Genomic DNA, 20,757 nt, shown 5'->3' with positions numbered 1-20,757 from the left:
TGCTTTAATGATTTGCAAGTATTTTATCATCTAATTAGTACTTACTTCCTTTCCATATTACTTTCTTTGCAGTACTTGATGTAAGTGTCCTACTTGTTTTGATCTCTTTTCCTTAAAGTCAGGATATAATATATATTCCATAAATACTTAGAAACTTTGTTTTATTTTCAGTCATGGTTACATGGGTAAATTCATAGTTTCTATTGATCTAACCAAGTTTTACATCAACTGTGGTTTAATCATGGAATTCTAAAAGCAGAAATAAAATAAGTAACTCCAGCTGTGTGACTAGCATGAGATCAGGACAATGCTGGATTCTGAGTGAAATTCATTTGTGGTGTATTTGGATGACATACCAATCAGTGATATAGATGCACCAGCATTCAGAGGTAACTCTTCTTGCAGTAAAGTTATAGTGCTCATCCTTGATATTTTACATAGTACACACAGTTTTTTTTTCCCTAAATACTAAGCAATGTAAATTCTATGGATACCACAGATAAAATGCTCCCAAAGAGGACTTATACTTAGAAAAAACCCCAAAAATATTTATAACAGCACATTTGTATTATATTTTAAAAGTACAAGATGTGAATAAGAGTTCTATGTCCATGTGCAATAATTAAGTGGGTGTCTATTGCGATGTAGCCCAAGGTCTTTGGTCTGAAAAAGTTCTCACGTATCTGAAGCCCTAGCATGACAGCTAATTTGCCTTAGAGATACCTCTACTCCCCACTCAGTTCTCCAATTATCAAAGTAATGTAGGATCAATGTAGGAAATTTGGAAAGTATAGGAAAATGAAAAGAAGTAAAAAGTGAAAAACTAAAACCAATAATTATTGCTAACTAACAACGGATTCTTGTGGGGGTAAAGGGCTACAAATAGCCAGGGACTTTTCATGAACAAGTTGAATAAGGAATTTCCAAAATTTGTCTTCAGTGTGGTGATGGGCAGCTTGGTGTGCTGTTCTTCCCTGCAGCCAGCAGCTGTACCTTCTCAAAGATCTGAATTTCAGCCTCTGGGCCCCTCCTCTAAGATGTTGTCTTTTGCTTGTTCACTTATTCCCTTAGCCCTGCGGGTGGTGGTTTCTTCCTGCAGTTGCTACTTCTACTACACCGGAGAGTTCTCATGTTAATTCTATATATTACAGTTTCCCCTCATTGATAAAATGCTGAAAGAGCTTTCAGCAAAATTCAACACCTATTTCTGATAAAAGTACTTAAGAAAATTAGGAATTGATGGATATTTTTAACATGATAAAATATGTAGTCCTAAAGCCAGGATCTTATTTAATAGTAAAATGCTGGGGATATTTCCACTGAGAAAAAGACAAGGATACCCATTTATTCTACTACTATTCAATACTGTATTAGCGGTATTAAGCAATGCAATTAGACAAGAAAATAAATTGAGGCACAAAAATTGATAAAGTAAAGCCATCTCTATTTGCAGGTGATATGATGGTACATCTGGGAAATTCTTGAGAATCGATGATAAAACTCAAACAATAAGGAGTTTAGTAAGATAGCAAGACACAGAATTAACATACAGAAAATTGTCTTCATATCTTAAAACAATAACCAGCACAAAATGATAGAGAAAACCTCATTTCAATAGCAACAAAGATGATTAAATATTTAGGAAGAAGCTTAACAAGAAATAGGCAAAACCCATATGAGAAAAAATTTAACACTCCCCCAAAACACAAAAGCAGACTGCTTCCTATTAGGATGGCTTAATATCATACAGATGTGTTAACTAAAATTAGATCTTGATCTCACAAATGCACAAGTATATATTCCAAATGGATCAGGAGTCTGTTTAAATTTGAAAATGAAACAATACAAGCACTAGAAAAACAAGGGTGAATTTATCTTTAACCTCAGTATAGAGAAAGGCTTTCTAACTATTAACAAAACTGAAAGGCAACAGAGATGAATAAAATTCACTACATTACAAAAAAAGGAAGCTTTTTGTATTACAAAGAACACCATAATCAAAGCCGAAAGACAATTAATAATTAGGATAAACTATTTATAACATATGTATAAAGAGTTAATATATGACAAATTCTTAAAATTTGAGAAAGGACCAAAAACCCAATAGTAAAGTGGGAATGAAATAAACAGACTATTCATAAAGATATTCAAATGGTCCTTAAACATATGAAAAGATATTCAACCTCATAGCTAGAGAGATGCAAATTAAAACTATTCTAACATGCCTTTTTTTTTAAATTTATTAATTAATTTATGGCTGTGTTGGGTCTTCGTTGCTGCACGTGGGCTTTCTCTAGTTGTGGCGAGCAGGGGCTACTCTTGGTTGCAGTGCGGGGGCTTCTCATTGCGGTGCATTGTTGCAGAGCGTGGGCTCTAGGCACACAGGTTTCAGCAATTGTGGCACGTGGGCTCAGCAGTTGTGGCTCACGGGCTCCAGAGCGCAGGCTCAGTAGTTGTGGCACACAGGATTAGTTGCTTCGCGGCATGTGGGATCTTCCCGGACCAGGGCTCGAACCCGTGTCCCCTGCATTAGCAGGCGGATTCTTAACCACCGCGCCACCAGGGAAGTCTCATGCCGTTTTTTTAAACCTATCAGATATGGCAAAAATTAAAAAGCATGACAAACACATTCTGCTGGCAAGGCTGTGGGAAAAGGCATTCATATATTTTTGGTGGGAAAACCAACTGGTACAATCCTTTTGTAGGAGAATTTGGCAATATCTAATAAGAGTAGATATGCACTTACATTTTGACCCAGCATCCTACTTCTGGGAATTTACCTGAAGGAAGATACACTCCAACGAGAAAATATACCTGCACAGGTTATTCGATTACAGCATTGTAATGGCAAAACATTGGAAATGACCTAAATGCCCATACAAGTAAGAGTAATTGCATTGACTATGGTATATTCACACAATGGAGTACTATGTAGCTGTTAAAAATTTTTTTGAGAAAGATCTCCATGAACTGGTATAGTTTCCAGGGTATACTATAAAGTGAAGAAAAAAAAGGATAAAAGAATAACTGTAGTATATTACATTTCATGTAAGATAAAAGGAGAAATAATAAACACCCATCTATTCATTGATTTAAAAGGAAACACAGGAAGGATAAACCAGAAACCAGAGATGGATTACCTATAGGGAATAGGTGTAAACAGGATAGAAAGGACAGTAGGAAGAGAATGAGGCAGAAATAGGGAGAAGTTACGCTTTTTGTATAGTTCCAACTTTTAGACCTATGCTATTTCACATGCAAAAAAAATTAACAATGAGCAGTAATTCATTATGAAACACAAACAAAACCAAACTGCACTGCAAATGAGTAACACAATCATACTGAAAGGGGGAGCAAAGAACTAACCTACATAACTTTGTAAAATAGTATTTTGATTATGTACTCTTAAGACTAAAAAGGAAAGGAACTACATACAAATACTGCACTCTGGTTAGTTTTTCATAGGGAAATATATGAATTAATTCTGAAACTTTATGTGTATTCTAGAAATTAAGCAAATAAGTGAACAGATTATACATAGTCAGATTTCTTACTGTTGGACAAGAGTAGTAAGTAGAGAAAGGAGGAAGACAAGAATGTGTCTGGTGTTGGTCTGGTAATGGAAGTATCTATATGAACTCGTGGAGATACATACAGTATACACATACATACACACACACACACATACAGATCTAGAAATTGATATAGATGTATATACATACATATTCGAGCTCTGTCAAGTAGGCTAGAAGCAATGACACTTCAGAACCAATGAGTACACTTAGTGCAGATTTTGATTCTAAAAGGAACCATGGATGCTTAAGAGAAATCACTGATTCCAGGGTTAAAGAAGAGAAAATATGAGATGAGTCCAGAATATCTTCTGGTGCCAGAAATTAAAGATGTATTAAAAAAAAAAGAATGGGGACATGTCAAAAAGACACAAGGGTCAATGGGGAGGGGTTTGTGTGGGCAGATCTGGGACATTTTGAGTAACAAAATATATGATAGTAGTGCATTATAACCTATAGAATAACATAAGAATACACAGGCCCATTATCAATACAAAATTAAATAAAGAATGGAGAAGGAAATTTCCTCACAGAATTTGAACTACAAAAAATAGAAGATGAAAATAGAAAAATCATCATTCGGCAAATCCTACACTAACAATTGTTTCAGTAAAGAACCATGGGGGAAACACCCAAAAAACAAAAACCATGAATGTCTGCCAATTAGTGGGCAAAAGTATGAGAATATGATACAAGAATTTTCCCATAAGATACTAATTACAAACAGAAAATTTACAACTTTGACATTGTATATATCTGGCAGATACCACCCTAACCAAGTGATCAAAATTAACATCACACTAGTAAGAGGACAAATTGACATCATGTGCTTGCTGATATACTGAAGACACATCCGTTCTGTCTTATTTTTGCCAAAAATGCATAAACTGAATTTGTGAGGAAACATTAGGGAAATCCCAAATTGGGAGATCTACAAATAATTGGCCTGTACTTTTCAAAAAGTCTAAGGTCATAATAGACAAACACTGAAGATTCCCAGATTAAAGGGGTTTAAGAGAGATGACAACTAAACAATATGTGATAATGTAGTGAATCTTCAACTACGGAGACATTAGTGGAGCAAATGGTGAAATTTGAATAAGGTCTGTAGAATAATAGTGTAAGGTGATATTTTAATAATGTTAATTCCCTGATTTTGACAATTGTCCTGTGGTTGTATGTTATCATTTGAAGAACATGGAAGTACTTCACTATATTTTTGCAATGTTTTGAGTCTGAAATTTTTTCAAAATGAAAAGTTAAAAAAAATTAAAAAGTATCTTCATCTCAGCAGGGAAGTAACTTGAACAATCCCTCCACAGTATATCAAGCTAACCCTGATTATTAGCGTTAAGAAAAAAACATTTGAAATTCATAGCCTTCATTTGTAATTAGTCTAACTAGAAACGAACCTTAATTTTAAAATGTAGTTCAATCTTTTCATTTACTCACACCTGACCTATAGGGCAGCAGCATTATAAACATTAAGAAAATATTTAGAGATAATGGATGGCAGACACAAGTAAGAGAATACCTTCTAACACTTAGGGATTTTCAAAGGTATGCCTCAGCAGGATTTTCTACAGCACATAATAGATGATACTTTGGCAGTAGAGGAGAGGGAGGATTTGGATTAGGTCTTTTTCTAACCTGAGATACTGTAATGTTCTAGAACTATGTGCTAAGTTAGGTAGACTCCAAAGAGCAATTTAAAATCTCCCATTACTCTGGCCAACAATCTGGCAAGAGCACCAATAACATCTGTCTCTTCTTTGTTTAAAACAAACCCAGCAACAATTAAGTGTAACAGAAAATAAGAACACTGACAGAGTTGGACAAATTTATTGGTATTTTAGTAAAGACATTCATCTCAGTCGTTTTGGGATGTTATTTCAACATAAACATTAAAATGAACAAAAATGGGAAGTTTGCCTACGTTAAAGCAAGTTAAATTCATGTATCTTGATATAATTAAACCATGTAAGTAAGAACTAATCGTTCTATATACATTTCCATTGTTTTACTTGGGGCTTACTCTAAACTCATATGCAAGTGAACAAAGTATTAGGAATATATACAGGCTGCTTCTCTGGAGTTATTACCTATTAAAAGAGCTCAGAGAGTAGTTATCACCAATTAAACAGTATGAAGCTGCCTCCAAATCTAACATTGTAAGAGTTTTCAAGGAAATCATTATACTATATGTTTCTTTTATGTGTGACTATGCTTTTAAAGATGTGTTTAACTGTCACATTAAAAAAAGAATTCATATACAATACAAAAATACAAAATAAACACAATCCTACAACACAAAGATTAACAAAGTATATGTGGTCAAAGATTCCATAAAATATGTTTAAAGATGCATTTTCTTTCCTTTTATTTTCAGTATCTAAAATGTGCTTTTAAAGAGGCCACTGGTTAATATGTATACAGTTAAAAGAAACCATATTATTGTGCTAAATAAGAATTCCTGTAATAAGTTCAAATCAAATTGGATTTCACAAGTTAGTAACATAAATGCTTTGATAAAGTTACAGAAAGTGCATCTTTCTTATTTTCCATCTTCATACAATGTTGCCTTTTTTTTTGGTGTTTATATCCTTTAAAAAATAAGAACAGCCAAATATTTAACTATTATGTACATTTAAATTTTTGGTGGTGGTTTGTTATTTTAAAAGAAACAGCTTCCTTATGATTTGCCTGAAGATCTGGTGGAAATAATTACAGGAACTAGCTAATAACAAAAACCAAGAGAAGCACATTCAAAATACTGATTTACTTTGGTAGCAAATGGTTGTTCTTTGAAGACTATCAAAGGTAGACAAGACCCTTTAAAGTGAAGTGGGCTATTTTAAATACTCAACAGTTTACATAAAATTTTAAAATGTTCTTTTTAAAGAGCTAAGCATCTGTATCCACTGATAGCAATGCAATAACTAGTTTATGATGATTTGAAACAAAACAAATGCCCATTAGGAAAAAAAAAAAGCTGTATTTTAATTTTTATCTAATTTACTTTCTCAGTCAATAGTCCAGCAACATTTTCCGCCCAATACAATACTCCCTTCTCTATAAGGCTGTTCCTGGGAGCCAGACTTTAGGTTAACAAGGGAGTTAAGTTAGAGAGTAACTGCCTACAGTTTAAATAGACAACTTTTTGCTTCCCTCTTAATGTGCTAGTAGTTGTGTCTAAAAAAATATGCAATTCTTAGAAAGGTACCATTTCTGATTTTTTTAATCATCTATAACCTTTGGAAACTAATCACGTGAAACTACAAAATTAGCAAATGTCTTGAAATCTGTATATAAAACATAAATTACCTCTAATTTCAAATTCTCATTTATTAGTGTACCACTCAATCTTTAAAAAAAGAAAAAGAAAAAAAAAAGGCGGCTCCAAAGATAGTCTTATACCATTCTTTAAAAAAGGAAACTGTTCCTTTTAACTTTACACCCACCCCATACCCCAATTTCAAAACACATCATTTAATTGTCTTGGTCATGGACATTTCCAAGATGAGATTTTATATTTCGCTCCCATAGCTTCTGGTTATCAGAAAACCCATGCTTTCCTTTATTGAAGGAATTTGGTCCTGCTGATGTTGGTGTATCCCTGTGTTAAAAGAAAGGAAACTTATTTAAAATGTTATATAATGATTTTCGGGCTATGTTTTTAACTCATTCAAAACACATTTGTTTAGCACCTATTATAAATGCAGGCCAAACATCAGAAGCCTCTACAGAACTTTTTAAAAATACCCTTTACACAGACCCTGTCCTAAAATTTCAGATTCAGTAGGCCTCAGGAGGAGCCAGGTAAATCTGTAGTTTTAACAAACATCTAAGGTGATTCTGATATGCAGCAACCACTATAGTGGCAACCACTATAGTTTTAAAAACTGTTGCTTGTAACCCATTAACAGGGTCATTAAATCAATTTGGTGGTGGCTTGCCATCAGCATTTATAAAAAATGAAACAGAAGATGTCATTTTATGAACTTGTTTCAGTTTTAAATGTTTAGATATATGAAGATATATGTATCCTGGGTGTTTAGATTTGGTTATAATGCCAGATGTATTTACTTTAGGTCCCAGTCCGAAAGGGAGGCAGGCAGACAGCCACTGGGACAGTTCCCGTTTGAATCATAGATGAAGTCTGAAGACTGATGCTTGAAGACTCAGCACTTAGTTCTTTGGGAGAATATATACATTTGGTAGAAGTGGGGATATATTATAGGTTGTTTTGAAGCCCAGCTTTCTTATTAGCCTCGAAGTTATCCATTTACACATACAAAGACAGGAAACTGAACATCGTGTTAACTTGAAATTTGTTATTTTCACAATAACAGAAACAATGGAGGAAAATTTTTAAATGTTTTTGTCTTCTTTTTATATTTGGCATCTAAATTACTAAGGAAAATGGGACACATACAATCAAGATTAAGTGGTGGGAATATCTTAAGTGAGATGAGTGAAAGCCATTTTTTTATACCTGAAAAACACTTTTAAATTTTATATCAGAAACATTTCTCATAACTGTTTATTTGAAAAAATTTAGATTACATGTATCTGAAAAAAAATAGCATTAAATTATCGTTATTTTTTTTCTTAAAATACTAATTTTCTTTTACCAGGAGAGTAATCTCAGAAAACAAAACTCTTTTGCCCAAATATGCAACAAAAGCTTGAACACTAATAGATTACGTGCAATTTGCAATTTATTCTTGCTCTTAATTCACTATAATTTTCTACAATATTATACAAAAATTATAATACCTTCCAATATTCTTCATCCTCATCTTTGCTTCTGGAGGCATTTCCTCTGGTTCACTCTGGAGAAAAATGTAAGACAGAAACAGAGATGACTGCATGTAGATAGAGCTGACCCTTGAACAATGCAGGAGGATTAGAGGCACTGCCCCCACAGCGCCACAGTCAAAACCCCGTGTGTAACTTTATAGTTGACCTTCCATAACCACGGTTCCACATCTAAGGATTAAACCAACCTTGGGAGAGTGTAGTACTGCAGCACGTTACTGAAAAAAATCTGCATATAAATAGGCCTGTGCAGTTCAAACCTGTGTTGGTCAAGGGTCAACTATATTAAAATCACTTGATTACCAATAATGCTAAATTTTATATCTAAGTCTGAAATTTTGGTGAAAGGAGAAAATCATTTATCTTAACTACATTAAATAAAACCCTCATGCTTCTAGTGTGCTGATTCTGCATAAAGAAAAAAAATTTGGTAAAAACTTGATATTCTAGGGACTCCCCTGCCGGTCCAGTGGTTAAGAATTCCGTGCTTCCATTGTAGGGGGCGCGAGTTCGATCCCTGGTTGGGGAACTAAGATCCTGCATGCCGTGCAGCGTGGCCAAAAAACAAACCAACAAAACACAAGAACAAAAAAAACCCCCAAAACAAAAACAAAACCCCCCCAAAAACTTGATATTCTAGAACTAAAACTATTTGTTTACTATAAGCTACACATTGTGTTAAATGCTTTAATATGCACTGTCTTTGAAAACCCTAACAATCCTACAAGGTGGGTATGAGTATCATCATTCACATTTTGTAGGTAAGGTAAACAAGGTTAACTTGTCCCAAGTCACAAAACAGCTAGATGCCAAAGCAAAGGCTCTTAACCATTTTACTGTATTGCTCCTTCTCAAAAATGTCTCCTTTACTGAAAAGACATCTTGAAAGCTCATTCTCTACTACTTTTCCATAGTTACAGCTCGTGAAAAGATATGTGACAAGTGTCTTTTAGATGTTTTTTAAGTATAAATGTTACTGATGAGCTAAATATTATTTTTTACACAGTCATCTGCCAAGATCCAGCTTAAAGGGATTTCTACTGGTCAAATCTGAGACAATTTGAGCATTATAACCTGTTGAATAGAGCCTACACTTATAAAAGCTCTTCCTTACAGTAAGAAACATTAAACATAGAAGGGATGAAAGAATGAAAAAAAATCACCATTCAGCAAACATCACAATAATTGATTCTGGTAAGAATCATCAATAAATGTTAACACTAATGAGTGAACACTTAAGAAATTATGTATTTTCACATATTCTTTTTTTAAATTTTATTTATTTATTTATGGCTGCGTCGGGTCTTCGTTGCTGTGCGCAGGCTTTCTCTAGTTGCGAGAGGGGGCTACTCTTCATTGAGGCGCACGGGCTTCTCATTGTGGTGGCTTCTCTTGTTGTGGAGCACGGGCTCTAGGCACACAGGCTTCAGTAGTTGCGGCACATGGGCTCAGTAGTTGTGGCTCGCAGGCTCTAGAGCACAGGCTCAGTAGTTGTGGCGCACGGGCTTAGTTGCTCTGTGGCATGTGGGATCTTCCCGGACCAGGGCTCAAACCCGTGTCCCCCGTACTGGCAGGCTGATTCTTAACCACTGTGCCACCAGGGAAGTCCCCTCCACATATTCTTAAAACATAGCCCCACAAGATAAATTTTAATTATAAAAGATAAAACAGTAATTTGACAGTAGAGAAATCTGGCAGACATCACTTTAACTAAATGATCAAAGTTAACACTGCCAGTAATGGGATATACTGACATGTGCTCCTGATATGATGCATTGAGAACTTGGCATCACTTCTGTGGTACGCCTGCCAAAAGGAATGTGAATCTAATCATAAGGGAACATCAGACAAATCCAAACTGAGGGACGTTCTACAAACTAACTGGCCTGAACTCTTCAAAAATGTTAATGCCATGAAATACGCAGAAAAACCCAGGAGTTGTCCAAATTAAAAGAGACTAAAGAGATACAACTGAAAAAGTATTTTTAAATTTCAAAATTAACTAAATGAACACACTCTTTGTACGATATATTTCAGGCTTAGATATATATCCAAGGTTAATTAATATGTGCTGCAGAAAAAGGAAGAACCAGATGAAGATTTTATTTATTTATTTATTTTTGGCCATGCTGAGCGTCATGCGGGATCTTAGTTCCCTGACCAGGGATCAAACTGGTGCCCCCTGCAGTGGAAGTGCAGAGTCTTAACCACTGGACTTCCAGGGAAGTCCCAGATGCAGATTTTAGATGCATGTGTTCTTTTACCTAAGAGACAAGTTTATCCCTACCTATCATTACCATCTTATAGCAGAAAGAGTGTTGTCTGAACCTGTCTAAAATTTCTTTAAAAACAGGGAAAACAGTAACGTATGATGCAAAGAACATAGGACAAGAAACCAGAAAGCTCAGTTCTAGTTCAACACTTGTGCACAATACTTATGCACACTTAATTTCTCCATTTGGAAAATAAGAATAACCATATCACACAATTCATAGGGATGTATGGAGGATAAAATAAAGTTGTGTGAAAAGATTCAAACTGTTAGGCATTCAAAGCAAGCCATTACTATTATGTAGGTGCTTACTATTTCCAGCCTCTCTACTTCTGCACATGTTGTCCCCTTCTTCCCACAATGTCCTTTCCTGATAACAATCTGTACAAACCAAAATGCTACCTAATCTCTCTTTTTAAAAATTTATTTATTTATTTATTTTTGGCTGCATTGGATTTTCGTTGCTGCAAGTGGGCTTTCTCTAGGTGCGGCGAGCAGGGGCTACCCTTTGTTGTGGTGCGCGGGCTTCTCATTGCAGTGGCTTCTCTTGTTGCAGAGCACGGGCTCTAGGTGCACAGGCTTCAGTAGCTGTGGCTCGCGGGTTCTAGAGTGCAGGCTCAATAGTTGTGGCGCATGGGCTTAGTTGCTCCACGGCATGTGGGATCTTTCCGGACCAGGGCTCAAACCCGTGTCCCCTGCACTGGCAGGCGGATTCTTAACCACTGCGCCACTCTGGAACACGTACATATTGACTAGATCTTCTGGCAGAATCACCTGCACTATTGTTATTCCTCATGGGGATACAAGAAGAAAGCACTATAGCTGCTTTTTAAAGCTGAACACATGCATAATGTCTCACTGAAGACTCCAACTATAAAAATTATTGAAGACAGCAGTACTGAATTTTCCTTTTTTTGGATCCTACATATTTCATAGCACATATATATATTATTACTCATAATAAGCATCTGTTGATTTAAGTTCCTTGCCCCCCCCAAAGTCAATAATATTTTAAATAATCCCACAATCAAATTAAATAAATAAACAGAAATATCCAGATTTTGCAGATGTCATTTAAAAAACGACAACAACTGTTCAGAGCTGCAAAAAAAGTTCACCAGTACCATTAGTACAACTTGACAATTTGCCACTAACATCTTTCTTAAAGAACTTGTTAAAGTAAAACAAACAAAACCAGGTATCAACTTACATCTTCATCTTCATTAAAGGCTGCTGCTACTGAAAGGGTTTTTGGAGCAAGAGTTGGAACGGTTTCCTTAGGTTTCTGAAGAAGAAACATTAAAAAGAGTATAATATAATGTTTACACAGGCTTATTTAATGACAAAAATAATTTATCTTCAAAGATTCAACTTTATGTTTTCATAGAAACATATAGTAAGGAACTAAGAACAAACATTGGAGAAATCTACTTTCTTTTTGAAAATGTGGGTTATCAATGGGTAGATTTTACTTTATTAATTATATGTCCATTTGTTTTCCTCCTGTCAAAGATTTTCTAGTTAGGGTCTATAATTTAATATCACTTAGCTAAAAGGTACCTGGTACAGGTAAGAGAAAATGAATATTAATACCTGCCCATAGTAACATTAAAATTAAGCACAGTGTGCCTTGAGAAAGATATGAAGACTCATCTTTCTCTACTAGCTAGCTGCCTACTGGACAGCGCCACTTAAGAGCTCCCAGGTGTACTGCAGTGCTCATTAAGTGCTCAAGCCAGAAAACCTTTTCCTCAACTTGCACATTTTATTGTAAGGTCCTGTTAACTAGATCTCTATTAAATAGACTTAAATCTCCCCCTGCCTTCCCAGCTTACTACCACACTACCAACACTAAGGCCCCTTATCATTACTTGCCTGAACTGCTGTTAGAAATACCATCTCCCCACCTTCTGTATTTATTTTCCTCTAATTCTCTATACTGGCACCAGAGTAATGTTTCTAAAATGCAAATCTGTTTAAGGCTCAAGACTCTTTATAATGATTCCATGGCTCCTCTAGAACCCAAAGAATAAAACCAAACTATATTATGGAGTACAAGTCCTTTATGATTTGGTCCTGTGGTCTTATTTGGGGGGCTTTCTATCCCTGCATTTGCCTACCAAACACTTCCTAACTATGAACAATTTCCTGAATGCATCATGTGGCTTCACATCTAAACTGCCTTTGCATAAGTCTTTTTTTTTTTTTTTTTGGCTGTGCTGCACGGCTTATGGGATCTTAGTTCCCCGACCAGGGACTGAACCCGGGCCCACGGCAGTGAAAGTCTTAACCACTGGACCACCACGGAATGCCCTGCACGAAGCTCTTTTTATCTGAGATGTCCCTTTGCCTCTTGCCTGCACTTAAAGCCAACTCTAGCGTCACCTCACCAGTAAAACCTTCTCTGAGCTGCTGAAACAAAATTAACCATCCCTTCTTGTATAACAGAAACACTTTTTATAAATAATGTTTGTTTTTGAAGAAATAAAAATGTTCATTTGGAAATTATGCATAGTGACTCTAGAAGCACCCTTTACTCTTAAAGATGTCATGTATTTGATGTTGTACATAAACATAAGACACAAGTATTTGTTGGTTGTTTGACTATCTTTTCACATCATATAATCAAAAGCAACAGTTTCAACTATTTTCATATCCTACACCTCACTTCGCCAAGATTATGTTTACACTTTGGTTTACTTTATGAAAAAAGGTCTTTTGTTTTCTAAAGATTAAAGTTTTACTGAATAGGCCTTTTCAAGCATAATCCTCCCAACTAAAATGATCAGCAATTACTAAATCACGTCAATGATTTAGCAAAAGTAGGGATATGGATATCTGATTTAGGAGGTGTGTTCAAGCACCGTAAAATCTATTATCAAGGGGAACACCTGTATGAGAAATGTACATGAGAACCACATGTTTAATGACTATCAAAAAAAGTAAATATCTATGCAGGTAGGCCTATGCAACTTTATAAAAAACATATTAAACCAAAAGAATCAGCTCAAATAGGGAGAAGAGTCATGAAGTAATGAAGTTACAAGCTGAATGTCTTTTGTTCACACTAAATTTTTTAGAAAAAGGAAGAAAAGGAAAAAAGCAAAACAGCATAGGGTAGGAGTAGGGGTTCTGAGGAATGGTAGCTTTTTTAAAACTAGTATAGCTCAAACACACTGACTCTAGTAGGAATCTGATCCATATCATATTTTTAAGATCTTTGAATGACATCTAATGAAGAAATCAAGCTGTATGCATCCAGGCAACTGAGCATTAATTTTCACAGAACAGACATGAACAACTTAAAATCAATTTTAAGATTATTCTCCTTACACAAGAATGTAACCATTTTCTAAAGCCAATAGCAATACACTATTCAAGTAACTTTCTTTTTCTTAAAGAAGAGATCTGTTTAGTTGAACTACATGAAATTAACACTTCTGTAGATCAGAAACAGATAAATCTCTAAACTTCATATGCTTCAATCTAATACTTCAAATACTTTCCAGATACTCCAGGGTTAATAAGTATTAATTTAAGGTTTACATCTTAAAACAAGGAATCAAAAGTTGATCTGTAAAGGACTACTATCATAGATTATAATACTCAATGTCCATTTGTAGCTTCAAAGTACGGTAATCAGGAAGCTCTTATTAAGCAATACCTTACTAACATTAATCTTTTAAAATACAAATAAATGATTTCTAGATATTATTTTTAATATCACTGGAATTAAAAGATAAGAAAAATAAACTGAAACTCTAAAAATATTTTTCAGGTTTTGCTCAACTTAGGAAATTCTAAGGTATTATTACTTTATAAATCATATAGTCCCTATAATAGTTGCTCCTTCTCATATTCCAACCCCTTTTTAAAAACAGCTTTGTTGAGTTATAATTCATCCAGACCTTTCTTGAATATAGAGCCACTAATTTCTTAAATACTTACATTTAATAAGTTCATGCACCAATGTATCTTTTTATACATCTTTGTATACTGAATTTATCATAATCCAATAAAAGCAAGTTTTGAAAACAAATTTTCAGACCCATTACAAATATAATATATAAAATAACAACTCACACTTGAGCCAAGTTTGATGGATATGGCTGAGGTTTTCTTTGTCATCTGACTACCTATGGCAAATCCAAACTTGGAGATCTTTGTAGGCTTTGTAGGGAGGTCTGCAGCTTCTTCTTCAGCTGATCGCTTCTCAGCGCTGCGACTGGAATTTTCCCCTCCATTACTGGAAGAAACAGTCTTAGTTTTCACAGGTTTTTCTGCTTCTTCTTCAGGTCCTGGTGAAGTCGAAACAACTTACCAAGATGAGCTATTTTTACTGAGCAGATTGATGGGAGCAGCAACCTCAAAAAGCATCGTTATAAAGAAGATACCTCTGCAGTTGTCACCTACTGAACCCAACAGTCTCTTCCACTGTTTGTTAGAGTATACAGCAGGAACTGAGATTGTGTGGCAGTAGAAGAGGCTCCCATGAATTAACTAGCATAAAATACAGAGCAATTTAAAATTATAAATATAGAGTTCACAAAAAGTAAGACCCTTCAACTAAACACTGTAAGTTGTACAATAATCTAGTTATTTGTGGAATTTTTCTTTTTATAAATTAAGATCTATAAATTCTATACAAACTGGTTTGCTGGCAGTTAGTTACATCATAGGATAATACATTTGACTAATAAAAGGTCTAATATTCTTCAATAACGTACTACTAGTTATACAAAGTACCCTGTTATGAACAGCCCATTATTACCCAAACTACAGTGTTAGTACAGCCTGGAGTAATCTTCTTGAGTGATGTGTTCTTCATGAACATTTCACACAATCTTTAGTTAGAAAGGAACTTCAAGGAAGACTTCAAGGTCATCCCCTCTTGAGTAACTGCATTCTACTCTCAAAGCTTGATTAACATCTGTTTAGGCTACTCTTAATATCAACAACTATATTTAGGTTTATATATTATTTTTTCTCATGAAAGAAAGATGAGCTAATGATAATTTCAAACAGAAGACATACATATGTAGATATGGAATGCAAGATGACTTTCAGTAATTTTGCTTCTTTATATTAATAAATGAAATTAGTTCTCACTTGAATATCTTAGGCCTGTTACACATGCAGCCTATTTAAAAACATATTGGGAGGTAAGACAGAAGGCTGGCTGATTATTAAATATTTTATTTTCTTTCCCAAGTTTACCAATTTACCTTTTGAATGTATTCTGCTACACTGGATGAATAGTTTATGGAGAAAGAGAAGATTCTCTAAGGGATGGCCCTGACAACAGCTAAGAAAACATGACAAAACATGACATGGGTAGAAAAGGGGAAATCAAACAGAATGACAAGTAATGAATTAAAAGACGGGATGTTATAGATCCCGATCTATATAGTTTTGGAATGATGGGGTAGCTAAATTAATAAGCACTTTGAACAGAACATTTTATTTTGTTTACAGGAAAATAAAACGAACTCTTTATTACCTTTAGACAAGAGGTGAAAGTTTTAATAACAATGTAGGGGAGAAATTAAGCAGGATTAGGTTTTGGGATTTCCCTAAGAAGCAAAGACAGCACTGGAATCGTTGTCTGAGGTGCCATTCACTTATTTAGATATAAAATTACAAAAGCACCTGAAGAATGTAAGATTGCTATTCAATATTTGAAATATAGAACTCAATTTAGAATTTCTTACAAAAAAGACAGTATTATGCAAACATTTTTTCAGTCTACCACTAAATGCATTTATGCTAAATTTTATTCTGTATTCTATGTATAGTTTTAATCAAGTATGAATTTTACAGTAAAACCCAAACAGTAATAACTACTTCTTCTTTGTGACTGACACACAGCTAAAACTGGAAACTCATTGGCTCTACGTATCAGAGCATATAGAAACACACAAAAAAGCCACTGGATTTACATATAGAAGCAATCTGTATACTAAATGCACAAGTCTGTGTAAACACAAAGTCTGAAAAACATCAAAACAAATAGAATAAAGAACATTTAGTCTTGATTTTAGTGTAACTCTGCTCTTTGAACTGTGACTCAAGGGTTATAATTAGTCAAAATTTCTGGTTCTTTTAAAACCTATCTTTTCTTAATTCTAGGTCTCCTTTTACCCAGAAAATAATTCTGGAACAAAGAATCTAGAAAAATCAAAGCATAAATACGACAAAAAGTGAAAAACGTAATTCTTACTATAACATTAATAACAACATCAAGTGTGACAACTAACTGAACTAGTATGTGCTAACACATGAAACACAATACTATCTGTTCAATCCTATGATTCTTAGGGAAGATTTCTATAGTGAATGCTCTAGAAAAATGCAGCATGAACAGGGGAGTTGGGAAAACTACTCTACCATTAATTAAGTAATCAACTGTCAGCAACTCAATTTTATTCACATCCGTGGTTCTGTCATCTGAAGAGGCAAACTATCAAGACCATTTAAGTGTTTTAAAGTCCATTAAGTGTTTTCCTTTAAATACAACATGTACTACTTTAGTTTGTATTCATTCTAAGCAAACAAAATGTGTAGATTAGTTAATGTGAAATCAAATTACACATGGTACTAGCATTTTTGGGGAGGAGGTAGGCCTTGGAGTACAAAGGTACCTTACTTTGAAAAAAATTACCCAATAAGTTTTAAGTCCATAAGGATACCCTTCATGACGCATTGGCATTCTGGTAACTTCTTCAACTGAAAAAAGGGTACATACCTATCTCTCTAACAGGACATATTCAAGAACCTCCTGGCACAATAAATGTCAATTTCATTAAAGTAGTTTTACATAGCCCAAAATAGCCTGAGGTGGGCATGATTCCAATATGAATAGCTCTTCTCTAAAGCTTCTACTTATTTCAAGGAGCTACAAAAATTTAACCAAAGGGAGGGGAAAAAAATCTACCTAAAACCTTACCCTTAATATCATCCCTTCTCTTTAAGGTGAGAGCAGGTAGTTCAAGTAAGTAGCTTCTCTTATTAACATAAATTCATGTTAACTATGTTAACTCATTAAAAAATACTTATATTTCCAACTTACTGGACTGTTCAATAGGAGTTAAAAATCAGAATAATCTCTAGGTAAGTCCCCCAAGACAAACTTGATACTGTTTTAAAAATTTTAATACTTGATACTGTTTTTAAAATTTGCCGTAAAATTATCAATTTAACAATATCCATGGTATGAATGTTTTAACTATGATTTCTTTGTACAATTTCATTAAAAATATCTGACATTCAAAAATGGTTTACATGTAACAGTAGTATTTTCTTTCAAAGGAAGGCCCACCCAAGGCAAATTATGTAGACGTTATTAAGGGATATTACTTATTCTAAGTCACCAACAAGGAGACAATAATTTTTGATAACAATTAGCAAAGATAACTTTATATCACCCCTTCACAAATATATGCTAAAGTAGAAACATCAATATTCATACTACAAAGCGAATTATCCCTAACTGAAAGGGTGGTGGACAAATTATATAGTGGAACTATGCTGACACTTAAGGTATATTTGTTTTGTTTTGTTTGTTGGCCACCCGGCGCGCCTTGCGGGATCTCGGTTCCCCAGTCAGGGATTGAACCCTGGCCAGGGCAGTGAAAGCCTGGAATCCCAACCACTAAGCCACCAGGGAACTCCCTTAAGGTACACTTTGGCTCACATTAAACACATCTCAGATACTCAGTTAAGACAGTTAGAAACCCATTCTAAAAGTTAAAAGGTAGTCTAAAAGTCAGATAAGATTCTTCAGGCTACAGATCTTTGTTTTTCCTCAAACTACTAATTTTTAAATGTAGTTCTACTTGATAATTTCCAAGACAATTTTTGACGAAAAAAATCGCTAACGAGGTAGCACTAAATGGCTTAAATTGTTGCTTCCTAAACTATTTTACTAGTAAAACAACAATAACAACAACAACAAAAAACAAGACGGGAGGGGAGTGTGAAGAGGGAAAGGAGTTTGGGCTCAACTAATAGCACCGTACGTGTTTTTTAAAAAGGAATTTCTGGGTCCAAAGTAACTGAACATTACACTTTTCTCAATTTTTGTTCCCAAGTCAAATGACATTAAACTTGTTAGGAGGTCCTAACAGTTGCCTTCATATACTATTAATCTTCTGTATTTTCTCATATTAAATACTTTCAGGGATAAGACTTGAAGAAGAGTTAAGAGTGTGGTACTTAAAAGGTTCTAAAGACATTATGCTCAGCTCGCACGTGTTAAGTCACTAGCCTTGTGAGGACAAAGGGGCGGGAGGGCTGGAGAGACTACAGGATGTTTCTTTTCCTTAATGCACAAGACCCAAATTTAGAGGAGTGGGGGTGACAGAATAAAGATAGCTGTAACCTGAGTTTACATCGTAACAAAATACAGGAAGAGTCACACTAGCCTATTTAGCCACCTAAATATCTGGCGTGCAGTTAGCTGGCAACAGCCTAGCGCAGAAAAGGCAGACAGTTCAAAGAAAGGCAACCAAACCGTAACCCTAGACCCGGCAGATTAAACCTGGAGGCAGGCAAAGATATTCCTCTTTCCCTCCATCGCCTTGACCCATCCCATTACAGGATCAGAACTAGGCTTGAAAATAAAGAAAAAGGCCAGGGTAGTCCACCTCCTCAGTGAAAAGGGAGCAGCAAACTAACTCCTAGATGTAACTGAGAGGCCGGCACCGTCGGAAACTCGGCCTGCGGCCAGTTCCTGCGGCCACTGCTCGGTGACTCGCACTGTGCGAGCGCCCGTGTGCGTTTTGTGTGATTGCGTCCGCACCGCCACTCCTAGTCCCACCCCGAGTTCGGTCCCCCTTTCTGGGGCCCATCTCCCTTCTCTTCGGAAGCAGGGCCTCCGCTGGGGCCAGGAGGTGACGAACAGTGACCGGCTCTGCCCCGGCAAGGAGGCGATGTGGGCCCGGATGCCAGCAGGCCGCACCGGGCGTGCCCAGGGCTTGTGTGGGCCCAGCACCTGGCCGGGTGAGCGCCAGATCCGCCCTTCTCGGCCCGGCCTACTCCCCCCACCCAGGGGAGCTCAAAGAAAGGCCCAGAGCATCCCACGTAGCCCGCGACGCTGGGGTTATGTTCACCTCCGGCGGCTCCAGCTCGCTGCGGCTTTTCAGGCTTCTCCTCTCCCGCCTTTCCGTCCGCCATTTTCCCCGCCGCGGCCTCCCCTGCAGCCACGCCACAGACGTCACGGCCCCGCCCAGCAACCATTGAGCTTCGGAGCCCGCCTTGGAAGCGGCAGCCTAGAGCGGCCCTAGAGAGTGAAGGGCCTCTCGGAGCCTGAAGTGAATATGATATCATCGGCGAGCGTCCTCTGAGGGAAGGGCGGGGTAGGTTGAGCGGTCCGAGGACTGGTTAGGGACTTGACTAGAGGTGGGTTAGATTTTCATGGTTTACTGGCGGATTCAGGGAAGTGAGGGAAGGTGGGATCACAACCCTGGAAACGTTGGTGAGCTCAGGTGAGGTTTCTGTAAAAACTGGCAGACCGAAGCTAGCCAGGCTCTTTCATTCTGTCTGGTTTGCTAGATCACGTGTACCCACTCAAAAAAAAAAAAAAAAAGGACCGAATTCTTATTCCTACCTAAAAGCAAAATCAACGTTTATCGAGCGCCCTCTTGTGTCAGGCGCTATCTCGTTTAATCCCCACAATAGTCCAATGCGGAATTGCCCTCTTTTAATTAGCTGTGAGAGTTGAGGCCAAAGAAAAATTTGTCTAAGGTCGCGTAGGCAAGTGGTAAAACTGATTTTTCTACAAGCTGCAATTTCTGTGTCAAGGGAAGTTACTTCGTTACGTGAAGACCACAGTAGTTTCTGCCTTACTTAGAAACCTTTAGTGTATCCCCAGAGTTTGCAGAATGAAGTCCAAGCGTTATATTGGGCCCCAGCCTAACTTTTCAGTTTCATCTTCGCTTTTTCTCTATATATATACTGCCCTCTTGCTATACGGGGTCGGTTCCTTGCCTAGGGAACTGTAGTTTCTGGGTTTGCAGTACAATATACAGTGAGTGTTACAGAAATTGGCCTTACGGAGTCAGAACTTGGGTTGGAATCCCTTTACTGGCTGAG

General features: G+C 36.3%; 1 protein-coding gene across 3 annotated transcripts; it reads right to left on the bottom strand.

Moving 5' to 3' along the window:
- Positions 1-1,423: 1,423 nt before the first annotated feature.
- Positions 1,424-19,917, bottom strand: PCNP (PEST proteolytic signal containing nuclear protein). 3 transcript variants are annotated; one of them, XM_022592653.3, is made up of 6 exons: positions 19,776-19,871; positions 14,987-15,165; positions 14,749-14,911; positions 11,876-11,950; positions 8,352-8,407; positions 5,399-7,188 (listed from the first exon to the last, which is right to left on the bottom strand). In XM_022592653.3, exons 2-6 carry the CDS (start codon positions 15,040-15,042, stop codon positions 7,062-7,064), a joined length of 477 nt encoding a protein of 158 aa, XP_022448361.1. In that variant the 5' UTR covers positions 15,043-15,165; positions 19,776-19,871; the 3' UTR covers positions 5,399-7,061. The 3 variants fall into 3 exon arrangements, with proteins under 3 accessions (XP_089766626.1, XP_022448361.1, XP_022448273.2); XM_089910500.1 differs by lacking the exons at positions 5,399-7,188; positions 14,987-15,165 and adding an exon at positions 1,424-2,589 and having other exon boundaries at positions 14,749-14,963; positions 19,776-19,917; XM_022592565.3 differs by lacking the exon at positions 14,987-15,165 and having other exon boundaries at positions 14,749-14,963; positions 19,776-19,917.
- Between the last annotated feature and the right edge of the window lie 840 nt (positions 19,918-20,757).

Source organism: Delphinapterus leucas, chromosome 4 (assembly GCF_059928025.1).
Source record: "Delphinapterus leucas isolate spDelLeu-1000000601 "Yukka" chromosome 4, BTC_Dleu_Yukka2, whole genome shotgun sequence".
NCBI lineage: Eukaryota > Metazoa > Chordata > Mammalia > Artiodactyla > Monodontidae > Delphinapterus > Delphinapterus leucas.
Note: the sequence above shows the minus strand (reverse complement) of the source record. Positions and strands in the feature narration are given on the sequence as shown.